Source organism: Ranitomeya imitator, chromosome 3 (genome assembly GCF_032444005.1).
Source record: "Ranitomeya imitator isolate aRanImi1 chromosome 3, aRanImi1.pri, whole genome shotgun sequence".
Lineage (NCBI taxonomy): Eukaryota > Metazoa > Chordata > Amphibia > Anura > Dendrobatidae > Ranitomeya > Ranitomeya imitator.
In genome coordinates, this window is record NC_091284.1 from 665122448 (window position 1) to 665138818 (window position 16371).

The 16371-nt window shown below is 46.2% G+C and overlaps 1 protein-coding gene across 1 annotated transcript in view; it reads left to right on the forward strand.

Annotated features, from left to right (window-relative positions):
* Window positions 1-16371, forward strand: part of RB1 (RB transcriptional corepressor 1) — a 398991-nt gene that overhangs the window by 109094 nt on the left and 273526 nt on the right. The window contains exon 9 of the mRNA XM_069758297.1: window positions 9738-9815. Within this exon, the coding sequence (XP_069614398.1) occupies window positions 9738-9815 (78 nt within the window). The remainder of the gene's footprint in view (window positions 1-9737; window positions 9816-16371) is intronic.

Here is a 16371-nt window from a genome sequence, read left to right on the forward strand (position 1 = left end):
TGTCAAAGAAGGAGTCATTCCCAGGCCTGGCCGGTTGGTCCAGGCAGTGGGGGTCCCCTGTCTCGCCGGTGCGGTGTCCCTGGAAGTGCCACTGTGGGTCCTAGGGGACTGTACAGTAGTGAGCGGTATCCGGTAGGAGTTCCCTTTGCGGTAATGGTCTGCGTGAAAGACAGTTGAGTATAACCTGGAACCAGCTGGCGGTGTCTTCAAGCAGTGGATGCGGTGTGCTCCGAGGTCGCGTCCGGGGCAGGGGGTGTGTACTATGATTTGAAAGGACACCTGAACAAGTCTCTGTGCTTCCTGGCCCATGATCCTTTTCCAAAGGAAAATGTAGTCACCAGAGCAGCAGCCTGTGCAGCAGCAGCTCAGTGTGAAGCCTCAAACATCCCGGCGTCGACCCGTAATCCGGTACCTTGTCATTGATTTGTGAAAGTTCACTCGGTGATGTAGTCTTTCCCTTATTTCTGCTGATTTCTGCGAGGGAAAGAAGTGTTCAGGAAAATCAAAGCATAAGGTCACTACTAGTCTTCAGGTACCTTCACACATAACGATATAGTTAACGATATCGTTGCTTTTTGTGACGTAGCAACGATATCGTTAAGGAAATCGTTCTGTGTGACAGCGACCAACGATCAGGCCCCTGCTGGGAGATCGTTGGTCGCTGAACAAAGTCCAGAACTTTATTTCGTCGCTGGATCTCCCGTGGACATCGCTGGATCGGCGTGTGTGACACCGATCCAGCGATGTCTTCACTGGTGACCAGGGTAAACATCGGGTAACTAAGCGCAGGGCCGCGCTTAGTAACCCGATGTTTACCCTGGTTACCAGCGTAAAAGTAAAAAAAAAAAACAAAACACTACATACTTACCTACCGCTGTCTGTCCCCAGCGCTGTGCTCTGCACTCCTCCTGTACTGGCTGTGAGCGTCGGTCAGCCGGAAAGCAGAGCGGTGACGTCACCGCTCTGCTTTCCGGCCGCTGTGCTCACAGCCAGTACAGGAGGAGTGCAGAGAAGCAGAGCGCCGGGGACAGACAGCGGTAGGTAAGTATGTAGTGGTTGTTTTTTTTTTTACTTTTATGCTGGTAACCAGGGTAAACATCGGGTTACTAAGCGCGGCCCTGCGCTTAGTAACCCGATGTTTACCCTGGTTACCCGGGGACTTCGGGATCGTTGGTCGCTGGAGAGCTGTCTGTGTGACAGCTCTCCAGCGACCAAACAGCGACGCTGCAGCGATCCGGATCGTTGTCGGTATCGCTGCAGCGTCGCTTAATGTGAAGGGGCCTTTCGGGAGATTATCAGGGCAGAGGTGAAGGAGTGTATGAGGTCCGTATTCCAGAAAGAGGCCCATAAGGGGGAAGGGAAAGATCCTGTTCGAATGACGGCTCTAGCCGCTTCTGCTCCCCTATAGACCAGGTGAATAAGCTGGTGAAAGCCATCAGAAATACCGGGGGGATAATGCAGTCAAAATCAGAGAGGTCTGTACAGGATATCATGTTTGGAGGTCTGGACCAGAGAAAATGCATATCCTTCCTCTTAAATGACAGAATCCACTCTCTTACATAGAGGGTGGAAAAGACTGGAGAGGAAAGGCTCCCATCCCCCAGCTTTTCAAAGGAGATATCCTTTTGAGGATCCTGTCTCATTATCCTGGGATAAAGCCCCGAAGCTAGATACAGCAGTGGCTAAGGCGTCTAAAAAGTACTCATTGCCCTTTGAGGACATGGGGACTTTAAGGGACCCACTGGACAAAAAGGTGGGCACCTTTCTTAAGGGCACCTGGGAGATGTTGGCAGGAACTCTTAAGAGCAGCAGTAACGGCTAAGTGTGCGGCCAGGTCTTTGATGGTCTGGTTAGATCAACTAGAAACCCAGCTGAAGGAGAAAGCTTCTAGAGAGACTATTCTAGTGAAATTACCAATGATACAGGGTCCGCAGCTTTCTTGTCAGATGCCTCAGCAGGCTCTGTCAGGTTGGCAGCAAAAGCTGCAGTCCGGAGAAAATTGTGGCTGAAGTGCTAGCCTGGTGATATTCAGGCCAGGTCAAAACTTTATGCCATTCCATGTGAGGGGGAGTACTTGTTTGGGCCAGTCCTGCATGACCTTCTGGAAAAAGCAGAGGACAATAAGAAAAAATTACCTAGCCTGTTGGTTCTCTCCTATAGACGTCCCTTCAGCAGGAAGGGATTTAACCATGGGAAGCCTTCCAGGGACCGGGCCAAGTGGGATAATAGAAGGAGGAAACGTAGGGGTTTCATGCTTGAAAACTCCTCTCATGATCATAAGAAATCACCTCAATGACTGCTGGCCCAGGTGGGGGGAGGCTGTTGGCCTTCTACCCTGCCTGGATTGAAATTTCAAATAGTGACTGGATTCATAGCTTGATAAGATCTGGACTGAGGTTGGAGTTTCTTTCAATCCTGCTGGACAGATTTATGATAACTCCTTCCTGATCCTCCTATTATACTCAGCTGCGGGGTGGTCCGGTCCGAGGGGTGTCGTAGGTCTTGGTCCATTGCCTCCCATCTTCCTACGATTGTTGTCTTCCTGCTTGCTTCATGTGCATGACACACCCTTGTGTCATCCACACAGTCTCCTCAGCATAGTACTCCTGCGCAGGCGTACTTCTCTGACCTGTTGAGGACAGAGCAAGGTACTTCAGTGCGCATGTGCTGGGGCTCTTTGATCTTTCCCAGCCTCTGCGCACTGCAGTACTTTGCTCGCGCTCAACAGGTCAGAGAAGTACGCCTGTGCAGGAGCGTGATGCCGAGGATATTGTGTGAATGACGTAGGGACGCGTCATCCACATGAAGCAAGCAGGAGGATGGAAATCGTAAGAAGATGGGATGCATCGGATCAACACTTGTGACACCCATCGCACTGCCCCACAGGTGAGTATAATAAAAGCAATTTTTCTTCTCTTAGAGGTCGGGTTGGGGGCTTATATACAGCAGTATAGAATGCTGTATATAATTCCCGAAAGGTGGTGGCCTTACTTCATATCGGCCAAAACTGGTGACATGTTCGATTTAAAGACTCTAAACAAGTTCCTGAAAGTGCCCACCTTTAATATGGAATGTATAAGGTCGGCAATAAAGCTAATTTTTTAAAATTGTTTCATGGCAATATTAGATCTCAAAAGATGCTTGCAACCATGTGCCTATACATGCGGATCATCAACCGTTGCTCAGGATAACAATGGCTCTAGAAGGCACAATTAGACACTTTCAGTCTAGAGTCCTCCCGTTTGGTCTCACTATTGCCCAGTGGGTTTTTATCAGGGTGGTTGCAGAGATCATGACACATCTGCGGGAAAGAAATGTCTTAATTGTCCTCTATATGGATGATTTTCTAATAGCAGGCAGGTTGGCTCATCGTTGCTCGACATAGGTGGAAGGAATAATGGCCACTTTGGAACGATTGGGTTGGCTGTTAAACCATAAAAAGTCACGTCTAGAACTCGTAAAGGTGCAGGAGTTCCTAGGGCTAATGCTAGACTCGGAGATTCAGGCCTCCGATAAATTAGAAAGCATCCAATGCCAGGTGTTGAGAGCCATGAACAGTCCCTCTGTGTCCCTTAGAAAGGCGATGTCCCTTCTGGGGTCATTAACTTCCTGAATTCCAGCAGTCCGGTGGGCTCAATATCATACGAGAGACTTGCAGTGCTTTCTTAATGACCGTTCTCTTATGGGGTACCTGGAAGGTATATCTATATTCCCATCTTCAATACAATCCCTTGCATAGTGGCTGGATTTGTCTAATCTATCCAGGGTGGTTTCCTGGGTGAGTCATTTATCTTGAGTAGTCACTACAGACGCTAGCCCTACGGGTTGGGGGGCCCATCTTGGTGAGGTCATTTTCCAAGGGATTTGGAGCGGGAAGGAGTTAGGTAGCTCATGTAACCTAACCTTGCAGTGGAGTTAGCAATCTGAAGGTTTCTTATAGCCCTACAAGGTTATCATGTCATGATCCTCTCCGACAATCAGGTGATAGTGGCCTACATCAGTCACCAAAGGGAGACCCGATCCATACTCTTAATGGAAGTGACAGATTGGATATTCCACATAGCGGAAAACCATTTCCTGTCATTAACCGCTCTTCACATAAGAGGAAGAAAGAACATCAGAGTGGACTTTTTGAATCGCAACCAACTCAGACAGGGAGTGTGGGTGTGGAATCAGGCCATCTTCAGGCGGATTGTGCAGATATGGGGTGGTCTGGACCAAGACCTCTTCTCCACCAGGGAGAACCGGAAGGTAGAACAGATCTGTTCTCTCAACCCCAGAGAAGATCCACTACTGGTGGATGCCTTCGTTCTCCGGTGGGACTTCAGTCTGGCTTATGCCTTCCCTCCATTAGCCCTATTGCCGTTGGTAGTAAGGAAGGTCAGACAGGACAAGGCAAGGATTATTGTAAACGCCCCCTTTTGGCCCATAAAGCCATGGTTTTCATAGCTGAGGACTATGTCAATCATTGATGCATGGTTATTAACAGAACTCCCAGATCTCCTCTCTTAAGGACCAGTCTGCCATCCACTAGTGTCCAGCCTACATCTGACGGTTGGGAATTTGAGAGGGCTTTGTTGAGGGAAAAGTTTTTCTCCCAATCTGGTAGCCACTCTACTAAAGAGCAGGAAAGTGGCTAAAAACAAAATTTACACCAGAACTTGGAGAAAGTTTCTGACCACATCAATTTAAAAAAATTGGGGGGAGGGGTGAGAGTCCCAGTTGGTTGGATTCTGGAATTCCTACAAGAAGAACCACTGTGAATCAACTTTACTCTCCTGAAATTCATCTTAGCGGCAGTGCAGAATTTTAACTACAAATCTCTTTTTGAAGACATTATTTTCTCTGGTCGGTGAAGACCTGTGGATCTGCAGCAGCCGCTATCTATATGCTCTAATCTCATCCTAACCAGGTGAGCAAATTTTGGTATATATTCTCCTCTTTGTAACGTGGATAAGACCCTATTGCGCTCTTTGTCTCCCCATTGTTTTACAATAGTTACAAGAAGGTCTTGAGATGGGACTATCCACTAGCACTCTCAAAGTCCAGGTATCTACTCTGGGGTCTTTGTTTAGTTATGGAATTATTGGGTATTTAGATTTATTAAGGCATCTGCTTGGTATGGGCCCACCTTTAAAGAGCGTATAATGCCATGGGACCTGAACCTAGTCATAACAGCTATAACAGAATCACCATTTGAGCCAGTTGCGTCAACCGCAATAAAAATTATTTTCCTTAAAGTAGCCCTTCTTGTAGTATTGACATCTGCCCGAAGGGTTGGTGATAGTCATGCCCTTTCCAGACTTAAACCTTACACCCAGTTCTTAGAGGATAGAGTTATCTTGAAGCCAGATCCATCTTATCTTCCAAAGGTAGCTTCAAAATTCCATAGGTTACAGGAGATAGTTCTTTTTTCCTTCCTTCCCAACCCTAAGAATCGGAAGGAGGAGAAGCTCCATGCGCTAGACATCAGTCAGAAGGTGCCTATTAGAGTACATGTCAGTTACTAATCCTTGAAAAAGGGACAATTCTTTATGCCTGTCCTTTCAGGGTGCTAGGAAGGGACTTAAAATTTCAAGAGGCACTTTAGCTAGGTGGATCAGGAAGGCAATTTCATTAGCTTATACGTTAAGTGGTAAGGCAGCGCCAGAAGTTCTGAGGGCTCACTACACATGGGCCGTGGCAGCCTACTGGGCGGAAAGCTCATAGGTTTCGATCAAGCAAATACAGGTGCTTCTCACTAAATTAGAATATCATCAAAAAGTTAATTTGTTTCAGTTCATTATCTCAGTAAATTAGAATACTTTATAACACCAGCTTGAAAAATGATTTTAATATCCGAAACATTGCTTTGATAACAACCATCAGCTCATCTACATTGTTGGGTCTGTTGTCTCTCATCTTACTCTTGACAATACCCCATAGATTCTCTATGGGGTTAAGGTCAGGTGAGTTTGCTGGCCAATCAAGCACAGTGATACTGTTGTTTTATACCAGGTATTGGTACTTTTGGCAGTGTGGAGAGGTGCCAAGTCCTGCTGGAGAATGAAATTTCCATCTACAAAAAGCTTGTCTGCAAAGAGAAGCATGTAGTGCTCTAAAATTTCCTGGTAGACAGTAGCGCTGACTTTGGTTTTGATAAAACACAGTGGACCTACACCAGCAGATGACATGGCTCCCCATACCATTACTGATTGTGGAAACTTTTCGCTAGACCTCAAGCAGCTTGGATTGTGGCTTCTCCACTTCCTCCAAACGCTGGGACCATGATTTCCAAATGAAATGCAAAATTTACTTTCATCTGAAAACACGACCTTGAACCACGGAGCAACAGTCCAGTTCTTTTTCTTCTTGGCCCAGGTAAGACACTTCTGGCGTTGTCTATTGGCCACGAGTGGCTTGATACAAGGAATGCAACTCTTGTAGCCCATGTCCTGGATACGTCTGTGTGTGGTGGCTCTTGAAGCAATGACTCCAGCAGCAGTCCACTCCTTGTGAATCTCCCCAAAATTTTGGAATGGCCTTTACAATCCTTTCAAGGCTATGGTTATCCCGGTTGCTTGTGCACCTTTTTCTACCAACCTTTTTCCTTCCACTCAACTTTCCATTAATATGCTTGGATGCAGCACTCTATGAACAGCCAGCTTCTTTAGCAATGACCTTTTGTGGCTTACCCTCCTTGTGGAGTGTCAGTGGCTGCCTTCTGAACATCTGTCAAGTGAGCAGTATTCGCCATGATTGTGCAGCCTACTGAAACAGACTAATGGACCTTTTTAAACGTTTAGGAAGCCTTTGCAGGTGTTTTTTGTTAATTATTCTAATATACTGAGATAATGACTTTTGGGTTTTCATTGGCAGGAAGCCATAGTCATCAACATTAACAGAAATAAACACTTGAAATAGATCACTCTGTTTGTAATGACTCTATATATGAGTTTCACTTTTTGTATTGAAGAACTGAAATAAATTAATTTTTTGATATTCCAATTTTGTTAGTAGCACCTATATATAAGGCAGCTACATGGACTTCTACTTACACTTTTTATTGACATTATGGGCTTGATATGGATGCCACTTCCGATCTCGCATTTGGAAGCAGGATGTTTCAGGCTGTGGTCCCGCCCTAAATTCTAACCTCTCTGTAATTCTCTCGTGGTGCTGTCATGGGGGATCGAATATAGTCTTAGTTAATTACCGGTAACAGGATTTTTCAGAGCCTTTGACAGCACCCTTATATTCCCTCCTTTCAGGTGTGGGTGAGCACTTCTTCACTTGTAAATAATCACTTTTGAGCAATTAGTTGGTGTTTGGATTACATATATTTTGCAATTAACCATGGGAGGTGCTCTGTAATCCAACTGATGCGTGGGAGAGGTGCCGCCCTTTTATCTCTAGGTTTCCTGTCCTTGGTTAGGGCTTCCTGTTGGCTGGGGATTTATCAGGCTGCCAATTTAGCTTACAAATACTGAGGTAAAAATACTGACCAAATAACATGCGAACGAGGTCTAATACAGGAGGAGATGACACACAGACATATACTATATACAGGGGAGATGACACACAGGTATATACTATATACAGGAGCAGATGACACACAGGTATATACTATATACAGGAGGAGATGACTTACAGGTATATACTATATACGGAGGAGCTGACATACAGCTATATACTATATTTAGGAGGAGATGACATACAGGTATACACTATATAAAAGAGGAGATGTCATATAGGTATATAGAGGAGATGACATACAGCAGGTATATACTATATACAAGGGAGATGGCATACAGGTATATACTATATACAGGAGGAGATGACGCATAGGTATATACAATATACAGGATGAGCTGACATACAGCAGGTATACTATTTACAGGGGAGATGACATACGGGCATATACTATATACAGGGGAGATGACATACAGGTATGTACTATATACAGGAGATGACATACAGGTGTATACTATATAAAAGGGAGATGACAAACATATATGTACTGGGGGGAACATGAGAGGTGTGAGGTCAAAATGAGGAGTGAGGGAAAATAGTGGAGTGATTGGAAAATTACAGATGTGAGGTCGAAATGACAAGTGTTAGGCTGGGTTCACACTGCGTTAGTGTGACCCGTTTAACGGACTACGTTACACCTCTGCATAACGCGGTGTAACGTAGTCCGTGAACGCCGCCATTACTTTCAATGGCGGACGCATCGCTAGCGCACGCCCACAATGGGCGTGTGCTAGCGATGTGCCATCATTGAGTGACGTACCTGAGACGCGGGCTGCAGCGTTTCTGGGTCCGTCACTGCTAACGCAGATGGAGCTAGCAGATGCTCCATCTGTGCTAGCACTGTGCAAACGTCGGCACTTGCGTTAGTGCAGTCCGTTTAACGAATGTGTTGAACAGACTGCACTAACGCAGTGTGAACTTAGCCTTAGGGGGGAATGAGAGGAGTGAGGGGGAAAATGAAAGATGTGAGGGAGAAAATGAGGCATGATGGGAAAATAAGAGAAGTGAAGTACTATAACTAACCACAGATATTTACTATGCCCAGGCAACGCCGGGCTCTTCAGCTAGTTGTACGGTAAATAAAATCCACACCTGTAAAACAGAAAAGTATGATTTTGTGAATGTTGCTTGACAGGGTCATACATTGAGATCATGGAGCACCATAGCAGAAGTTTTAATTGCACCCTCTGCCCAACAAAAAAAAAATTATAATACTTGATTGGGTCACAGAAGAGCATATCTCACAACTTTGCAGTCTTTACAAAATAATCCTGGATTCCCACCCTATTAAGTATGATACCAACAAAAGTGCCACTCCAACACTGTATGATACTGCCACAGTGAATTCCTCCACAGTATCCTCCACACGCACAGTAGGGTCACCCTCCTGTACCCCATCTCAACTCCTTCAGCAATGTGTGGTGACTCCAACACATGATCCACCAACTGTGACCCCCACACAGCCCTCCATGCAGTATAATTGGACTGCATACGGTATAATGACCCCACTCTGCACCACACTGTATAATGGCCCTCACTAGCCCTCCAAACAGTATAATGGCCACAACACAGCCCTCCTCACACAAACTTGCACACTATATAATTGGTTGCATGCGCTATAATTGCTACCACATAGCCTTCCAAAGATTATAATGACCCCCACATAGTCATCCATAAAGTGTAATGGACTCCATAGTCCTTCATATTGTATACTGCACCCCAAAATCATCCATATAGTATAATGCACTCCCCATAGTCCTTCATATAGTATAATGCACACCCTATAGTCCTCCATATAGTATAATGCACCTCCCTAGTCCTCCATATAGTATAATGTACCCTATATGGCCACCACAATGTTCTTACTAATTTAAAAGAAAAAACAGAACAATACTCACCTTTCCTAACTGCTCCGATCTCGGCAGCGAGCGTTCTCATGTGCCGCACATCTAAGTGCAGTGGGCGTTATGTAGTGCCATCTAGCTTGCTTCGTTGAAACATCAGACACTGAGGAAGAATGATGGAAGAGGAAGCGTCAGCTGAATTTCTTCATTACTTTCAACTGTATCGGCATCTATACATGGGCCCTAAAGCAGGCGCGTTGCTAGCCACCATTGGCGTAAATTCACTGTTGCACAAATCAGAGTATTCAGTGATCCTTCAGATGTACATCTAACTTTGTAACACAGTTTAGTACGTTAATCCACATTTCCTCATTCCCTTAGGTAAAAAACGTGTATTCCTCTAGCTTTGTTGATTTTCTGGATTCTGCGGGGATTTCCTGTACTGATGGACTCCCAAAGGTATGTTAATAACTGTTTTGTTACTAGTTTCATTGTTGCTATTTATGGTTTTAAGCCTGCTAAGGTTGTGATAATTATCTGCCTCATCAGCCAAGAGAATGGAAAGCACATTATGTACTTGTATGCAAGAGAACCCACTTAAGCTTCATGTGCTACCTTTATATTCCCTATTAAACCACTACTCTCTTTGGCCCCAAAATGCCTGTGCATGATTATAGTCTAAAAGGTGTTTTTTCAACACCCATGTATAGCATCAGGTCTGGCTCCATGTTTTTGTGGGCCCTGGGCGAGAGCGTCTCGGTAAGCCCCTTCAACACACACTACAATTCATGATGCACAGATATGGCAGAGAAGCATAGGTATAGTACAATGCCAAAGATTTTGTTTACTTCTTACACTAGATAAGTGATACTTATTGTAAATTCTACAATAGCTCGGAAACCGGTGATTCCTGCAGCACACAGTGCATGCCCTTGGGGGGTGGGGGGGATTCAAAAGTTTTAATTTTATACCAGACAGTATAGTCCTTCATACAGTATTATGGGCACCACGTAGTCTTCCATATTATGGGCACCACATAGTCCTCCATATGATATTATGGGCATCACATAGTCCTCTATACAGTATAATGAGCCATATATATTGCTCCATACAGAAGAATGGGCCCCATGTATTGCTCCATACAGAATAATGGACTTCATATAATGCTCCATACAGAATAATAGGCCCCCATATAGTGCTCCATGCAGAATAATAGGCCTCATATAATGCTCCATATAGAATAATGGACACCGTTATTACTCCATACAGAATAATGGACAACATTATTGCTCCATACAGAATAATGGGCCTCATATAATGCTCCATACAGAATAACGGATCCCATATAATGCTCCATACAGAATAAAGGATCCCATATAATGCCCCATACAGAATAATGTTCCCCATATAATGGTCCATACAGATTAATGGGCCTCATATAATGCTCCATACAGAATAATGGGCCCCATATAATATCCCTTACAGAATAATGTTCCCCATATGATGGTCCATGCAGATTAATGGGCCTCATATAATTCTCCATACAGAATAATGGGTCCCATATAATGCCCCATGCAGAATAATAGACCCCATATATTTCTACATATAGAAAAATGGACCCCCATATAGTTCTACATACAGAATAATGGGTCCCATATAATCCCCATACAGAATAATGGACCCCTTATATTTTTACATACAGAATAATGGTTTGCATATAATGCTCCATACAGAATAATGAACCTCATATAATGCTCCATTCAGAATAGTGGACAAAATATAATACTCCATAAAGTATAATGGGCCCATATAATGCTCCTTACAGAATAATGGACCCCATATAATGCTTTATACAGAATAATGGACCTCATATAATGCTCCATAAACAATAATGGGCCCCTTACAATGCTTCATACAGAATAATGGACCCCATATAATGCTTCATACAGAATAACGGACCCCATATAATGCTCCATACAGAGCCGTCCCATATATCCCCATTTAGAATGGGACCCATATAATGCTTAATACAGAATGGGCTCCATAAGTTAAAAAAAAAAAAAAATCAAATACTTTCCTCGCTGGCTGCAGCTCCGATCTCCTCAGCTCTGGTATCTTCAGCCTATTCTGGATCTCTGCACTGCTCAGCACAGAGGGCGTGCTGTAGTGACGTCATCGCGTCCTCTGTTTTTAAACGTTGGAGTCAGAAGACGCTGAAGAGACCGGACCTGCGGTCAGCTGTGAACGAGGAGAGCTAAGTATTTCAAACCGTTTAAAGCACGGGGAGGGCATGCTGGTATCCCAGATGGCAATTGGGCCCCCCACTTGCTCAAGGCCCCGGCACTTGACCGGGTGCGCCGATTGGTGAATCTTGCCCTATACATCCTCCTACGGCTTGGCCTTTGAAAGTGAGGGGTGTGATCCTCTATTTATGGCTGAGAATTGTTCAGTTCCTATTTTATTTTTTAATCCAACAAAATGAAAAAGCAGCACTTAAAAATAAATTTGTGAAGCGAGTCCTTTATTTAGCCCAAATGTATCATTTAAATTAAAACTATACTTTCAGCAAATTTTGCGTGAGTCAAAAGTAAAAGTGAATATAAGGCTACTTTCACACATCAGTTTTTTGCCATCAGTCTCAATCCGGCGAATTTTGAAAAAAAACAGATTTGTCGCAAATTGTGAAAAACTGATGCGCCGGGTCCGACTAGCTAATCCGGCTAATTGGATCCTAGTTTGGGAAGGAGAGAGAGAGAGACGTCCATTCACACTTAATAGCCACGTATCCCCCCCAATCCTGTATTTGCTTGAAATAATCCCCAGCTCAAATCCTTCTTGCTTAGACAAAATGGACTGCAGGCTTCCTATAATGTCATGTGACACAGCCCTTTATACTCTGGTAGATTTTGAACCCGTTCTATGCCAGGGTGATGAGCATTTCTATTGGTACATTTTTAATTATACGCCTTTTTTTTTTTAAAGGGAACCTGTCACCCCGAAAGTCGTGGGTGAGGTAAGCCCACCGGCATCAGGGGCTTATCTACAGCATTCTGTAATGCTGTAGATAAGTCCCCGATGTTACCTGAAAAAGGAGAAAAAGACGTTCTATTATATTCACCCAGGGGCGGTCCCGCTGCTGGTCAGGTCGGATGGGCGTCTCCGGTCCGCTGCGGCGCCTCCCATCTTCATTACAAGACGTCCTCTTCTGATCGTCAGCCACGGCTCCGGCGCAGGCGTACTTTGCTCTGCCCTGTTGAGGGCAGAGGATAGTACTGCAGTGCGCAGGCGCCAGAAAGGTCAGAGGCCCGGCGCCTGCGCACTGCAGTACTTTGTCTGCCCTCAACAGGGCAGAGCAAAGTACGCCTGCGCCGGAGCCGTGGCTGAAGATCAGAAGAGGACGTCTTGTAATGAAGATAGGAGGCGCCACAGCGGACCACAGACGCCCATCCGACCTGACCAGCAGCGGGACCGCCCCTGGGTGAGTATAATATAACGTCTTTTTCTCCTTTTTCAGGTAACATCGGGGGCTTATCTACAGCATTACAGAATGCTGTAGATAAGCCCCTGATGCCGGTGGGCTTACCTCACCCGCAAATTTCGGGGTGACAGGTTCCCTTTAAGACGCTGTGTCTGCAAGTACTGCAATTATGACCTGGACCATACTAAGGAAATCCTGAAAACTAATGATGAGCAAACGTGCTCAGAGATGGTGTCATCTGAGGTGTTATCCGAGCATGCTCCTGTGCTAATAGATTATCTTCGACGTGCTCGAATACTATGTTTAGTAAACAATGGGATCACAGGTGCACTACTATAATCAAAATATCCAAAATGCATAAGTAAATCCTATAGGGTGCTGCAAACATGCATTGTAATAGCGTAACCACAAGGAAAAAAGAGAAAGCCTATGCATAAACAAGCGCACACCCATTGTATAACAAACAAGTAAACAACCTTTACTGTAACAAAAACAAAGACACACCAATCGATTTAAAATCAATTAAAACCATGTGGTGAAACCACCCTTTCCCCTGGAGGATCAATATGACCAAAATAGGGTCCAATACTGCATAAATAGTATACCAAAACATTTTACAAAGACAACATATTATGGCACATAGAGATGTAAAGGTACAATGTAAGCTCCCGGACGAAGCAGCACAGAGACAGCGATACGCGTGGGAATTCTTCCCACTCCTTTCCCCTGGTATTTTGGCTTCCTGACACCTTGGAGGCTTCCTGCATTTTTATGGCTATTGGGGTATGTTCTTGAGTTTCACCCGCTCTCGGTCTGTCCATACCGACCCGGTAAATCTTTGAGACGGATCCAGGTTTCTTATAGCTCCTTTTGGGCATTACAATTGATGGGTTACATATTTTGATTCCCTGTTCCCTCTTTTTGCAGGTTCATCCCCATTACTATACTGCTGCTTTTTGTAGCAACAAATACTTCTCAATAGGGGCTCTATTACTCTTACATTTTCCCCTATAAATTGGTACTGCACACTCTCTTGCTGGCTTAAAGGGTTTATGATTATTTTTGGGGACGCCCAATTTTTGCCTTATTGTGAGAGTTTGTATTATATTACATTGTACCTTTACATCTCTATGTGCCATAATATGTTGTCTTTGTAAAATGTTTTGGTATACTATTTATGCAGTATTGGACCCTATTTTGGTCATATTGTTCCTCCAGGGGAAAGGGTGGTTTCTCTGATCGCCCATGACGGCACCACGGAGAGAGGGGATCCGCCCACCAAGGACAGGAAACCTACGGATAAAAAGGCGGTACCACTCTCCTGCATCAGTTGGTTTCCTGTCCTTGATGGGAGACCTACGGACTTACCAGTTCGTCGTTGGAATTCCGGGGCCAACCAGTCCGATTCAGGCAGCTGGGGTCCCTCTGCCTCGGCTAGGGTGGTGACCCGAAGCGCCACCGCTGGGGCCAGTGGGCCGAAAGGGTGTGCGGGGGAGGTGACAAGGAGTTCGCGGTCACCTCCCCAGGTAAGATGCAGCAGCGGCAACATCCAGGGGGGTCCCTCTGTGGTTGCGGGAGGTGCAGCGCGAACCCTCCCTAAATCAAGCGTCAGTCTGCACACTGCACCGCCATCGGGCGTGCAGGAATCGCGCTTCAGGGGCTGCATAGGACCGGGGGTGCCGGTCAGCAGCGCCATATCTGCTTCCGGGCGCCGCTTTTGCGCATGCCCGGTATCCAGCTGGTCTCGCGAGGACACAGGCTCTGAGGTCGTGCGCCGGTATGCGCAGGCGCCGGCGGGGCTTCCGGCTGCGCGCTGGGTGCGCTCTGCGCAGGCGCCGGAGGGGCTTCTGGCCGGGCGCTTGATGCGCTTGCGTGGGCGCCGGTGAAGTTCCGGCCGGGCGCTTGGTGCGCTCTGCGCAAGCGCCGGCGGGGCTTCTGGCCGGGCACTTGGTGCGCTATGCGCAGGCGCCGGTAGGGTCGGTCTGCGCAGGCGCCGGCGGGATTACCGCTAGAGCGCCTTTGAGCAGTGTGTGGCTCGGATTATTGCGCAGGCGCCGGCGTTCGGCGCTCCTCCTACGACCGTCGCTACTGCGCAAGTGCAGGGAAGCGGTGGGAGGATTCAAATAGAAGAACCCTCATCCTCCCAGTGGCTCTGCAGTAGTAGGCAGGAGCCTCAAGGGGAATAGGAGCGCCAACTCAGCCGAGTTTCAAGGCACGCAGACCAGCAGCAGTATGAGCGACCCGGCATCACCTCTGCCCGAATCACCTCCACCTGCAGTATCGCCGCAGCAGCAGCAGTAGCAGCAAAAAAGGCGACAGCAGAAGGGGCACCAGGACACCAGCAAAGAACGCCAAAGGTCTCAACACAGTAAGGAGTCCAGTACGGCGTCGGGGAAAAAGCCAGAGGCAGAGACCCCCAATCGGTATTTATGGGTCCTGGAGGTGGTAAGTGGATCTTCGTGAATGTCAGAGACAGTAAGAGTGTTATTTGTCTCTTTTAGGGGAGGAAAAGCATAGCTAAAACTAAACACAAAAGTTGCGCCATCTGTAGAGAGGATCTTCCACCTACATGGGATAAGAGACTATGCAATACTTGCATTCAGCAGACTGTATCTGAAAACCTTCCAGGGTTTGCATCAGATCTTAAGAGCCTAATTAAAGAGCAAGTAGAGGACACTTTTAAGTCACTAAAAAGTGGGAAAAAAAGGAGAAAGACCAGGCATAGGTCTCCATCTCCAGTCTCAAAATCCGAAAGTGATAGTGAGAGTTCAGTGTCCTCCGACTCCTCCGACTCATCTTCGTCATCTACTTCTTCCTCGGGGGGACATAACTGTTTCCCTCTAGAGGATACTGATGGCCTCATAAAGGCAGTGAGAAGTACTATGGGGTTGGTAGACTCCCATCCTAAAAAAACAGTACAAGACATCATGTTTGGGGGCCTAGAACAGAAAAAGAGGAGAGCTTTTCCGCTTAACGAAGCAATTTCAGCCTTAATTAAGAAGGAATGGAAGAAGCCCATGAGGAAGACCCTCTTAACTCCAAAAAGGAAATACCCCTTCGAAGAAGAATCGTGCTCCTTTTGGGAAAAGGCCCCCAAATTAGATGTAGCAATTGCTAAAGCCTCAAAGAAATTCGCCCTCCCGTTTGAGGACATGGGGGTTCTAAAAGACCCCATGGACAAGAAGGCAGATGCCTTTCTCAAAGGCTCCTGGGAGGCAGCGGGAGGAGGCCTGAAGCCGGCAGTTGCAGCAGCATGCACTTCTCGCTCTCTGATGATCTGGCTGAACCAACTAGAGGGTCAATTAAAGGGGAAAACTTCCCGGGACTCAATGCTGAACACATTACCCGTAATGAGGGGGGCTGCGGCTTTCCTAGCAGATGCCTCGGCCGACTCCATCAGGCTATCCGCCAGAGCAGCAGTGTTTGCTAATGCGGCCAGGCGCGCCCTCTGGCTTAAGAATTGGCCGGGCGACCTACAAACAAAAACAAAACTCTGTACCATCCCCTGTGAAGGAGAGTTCCTGTTCGGGTCGACTC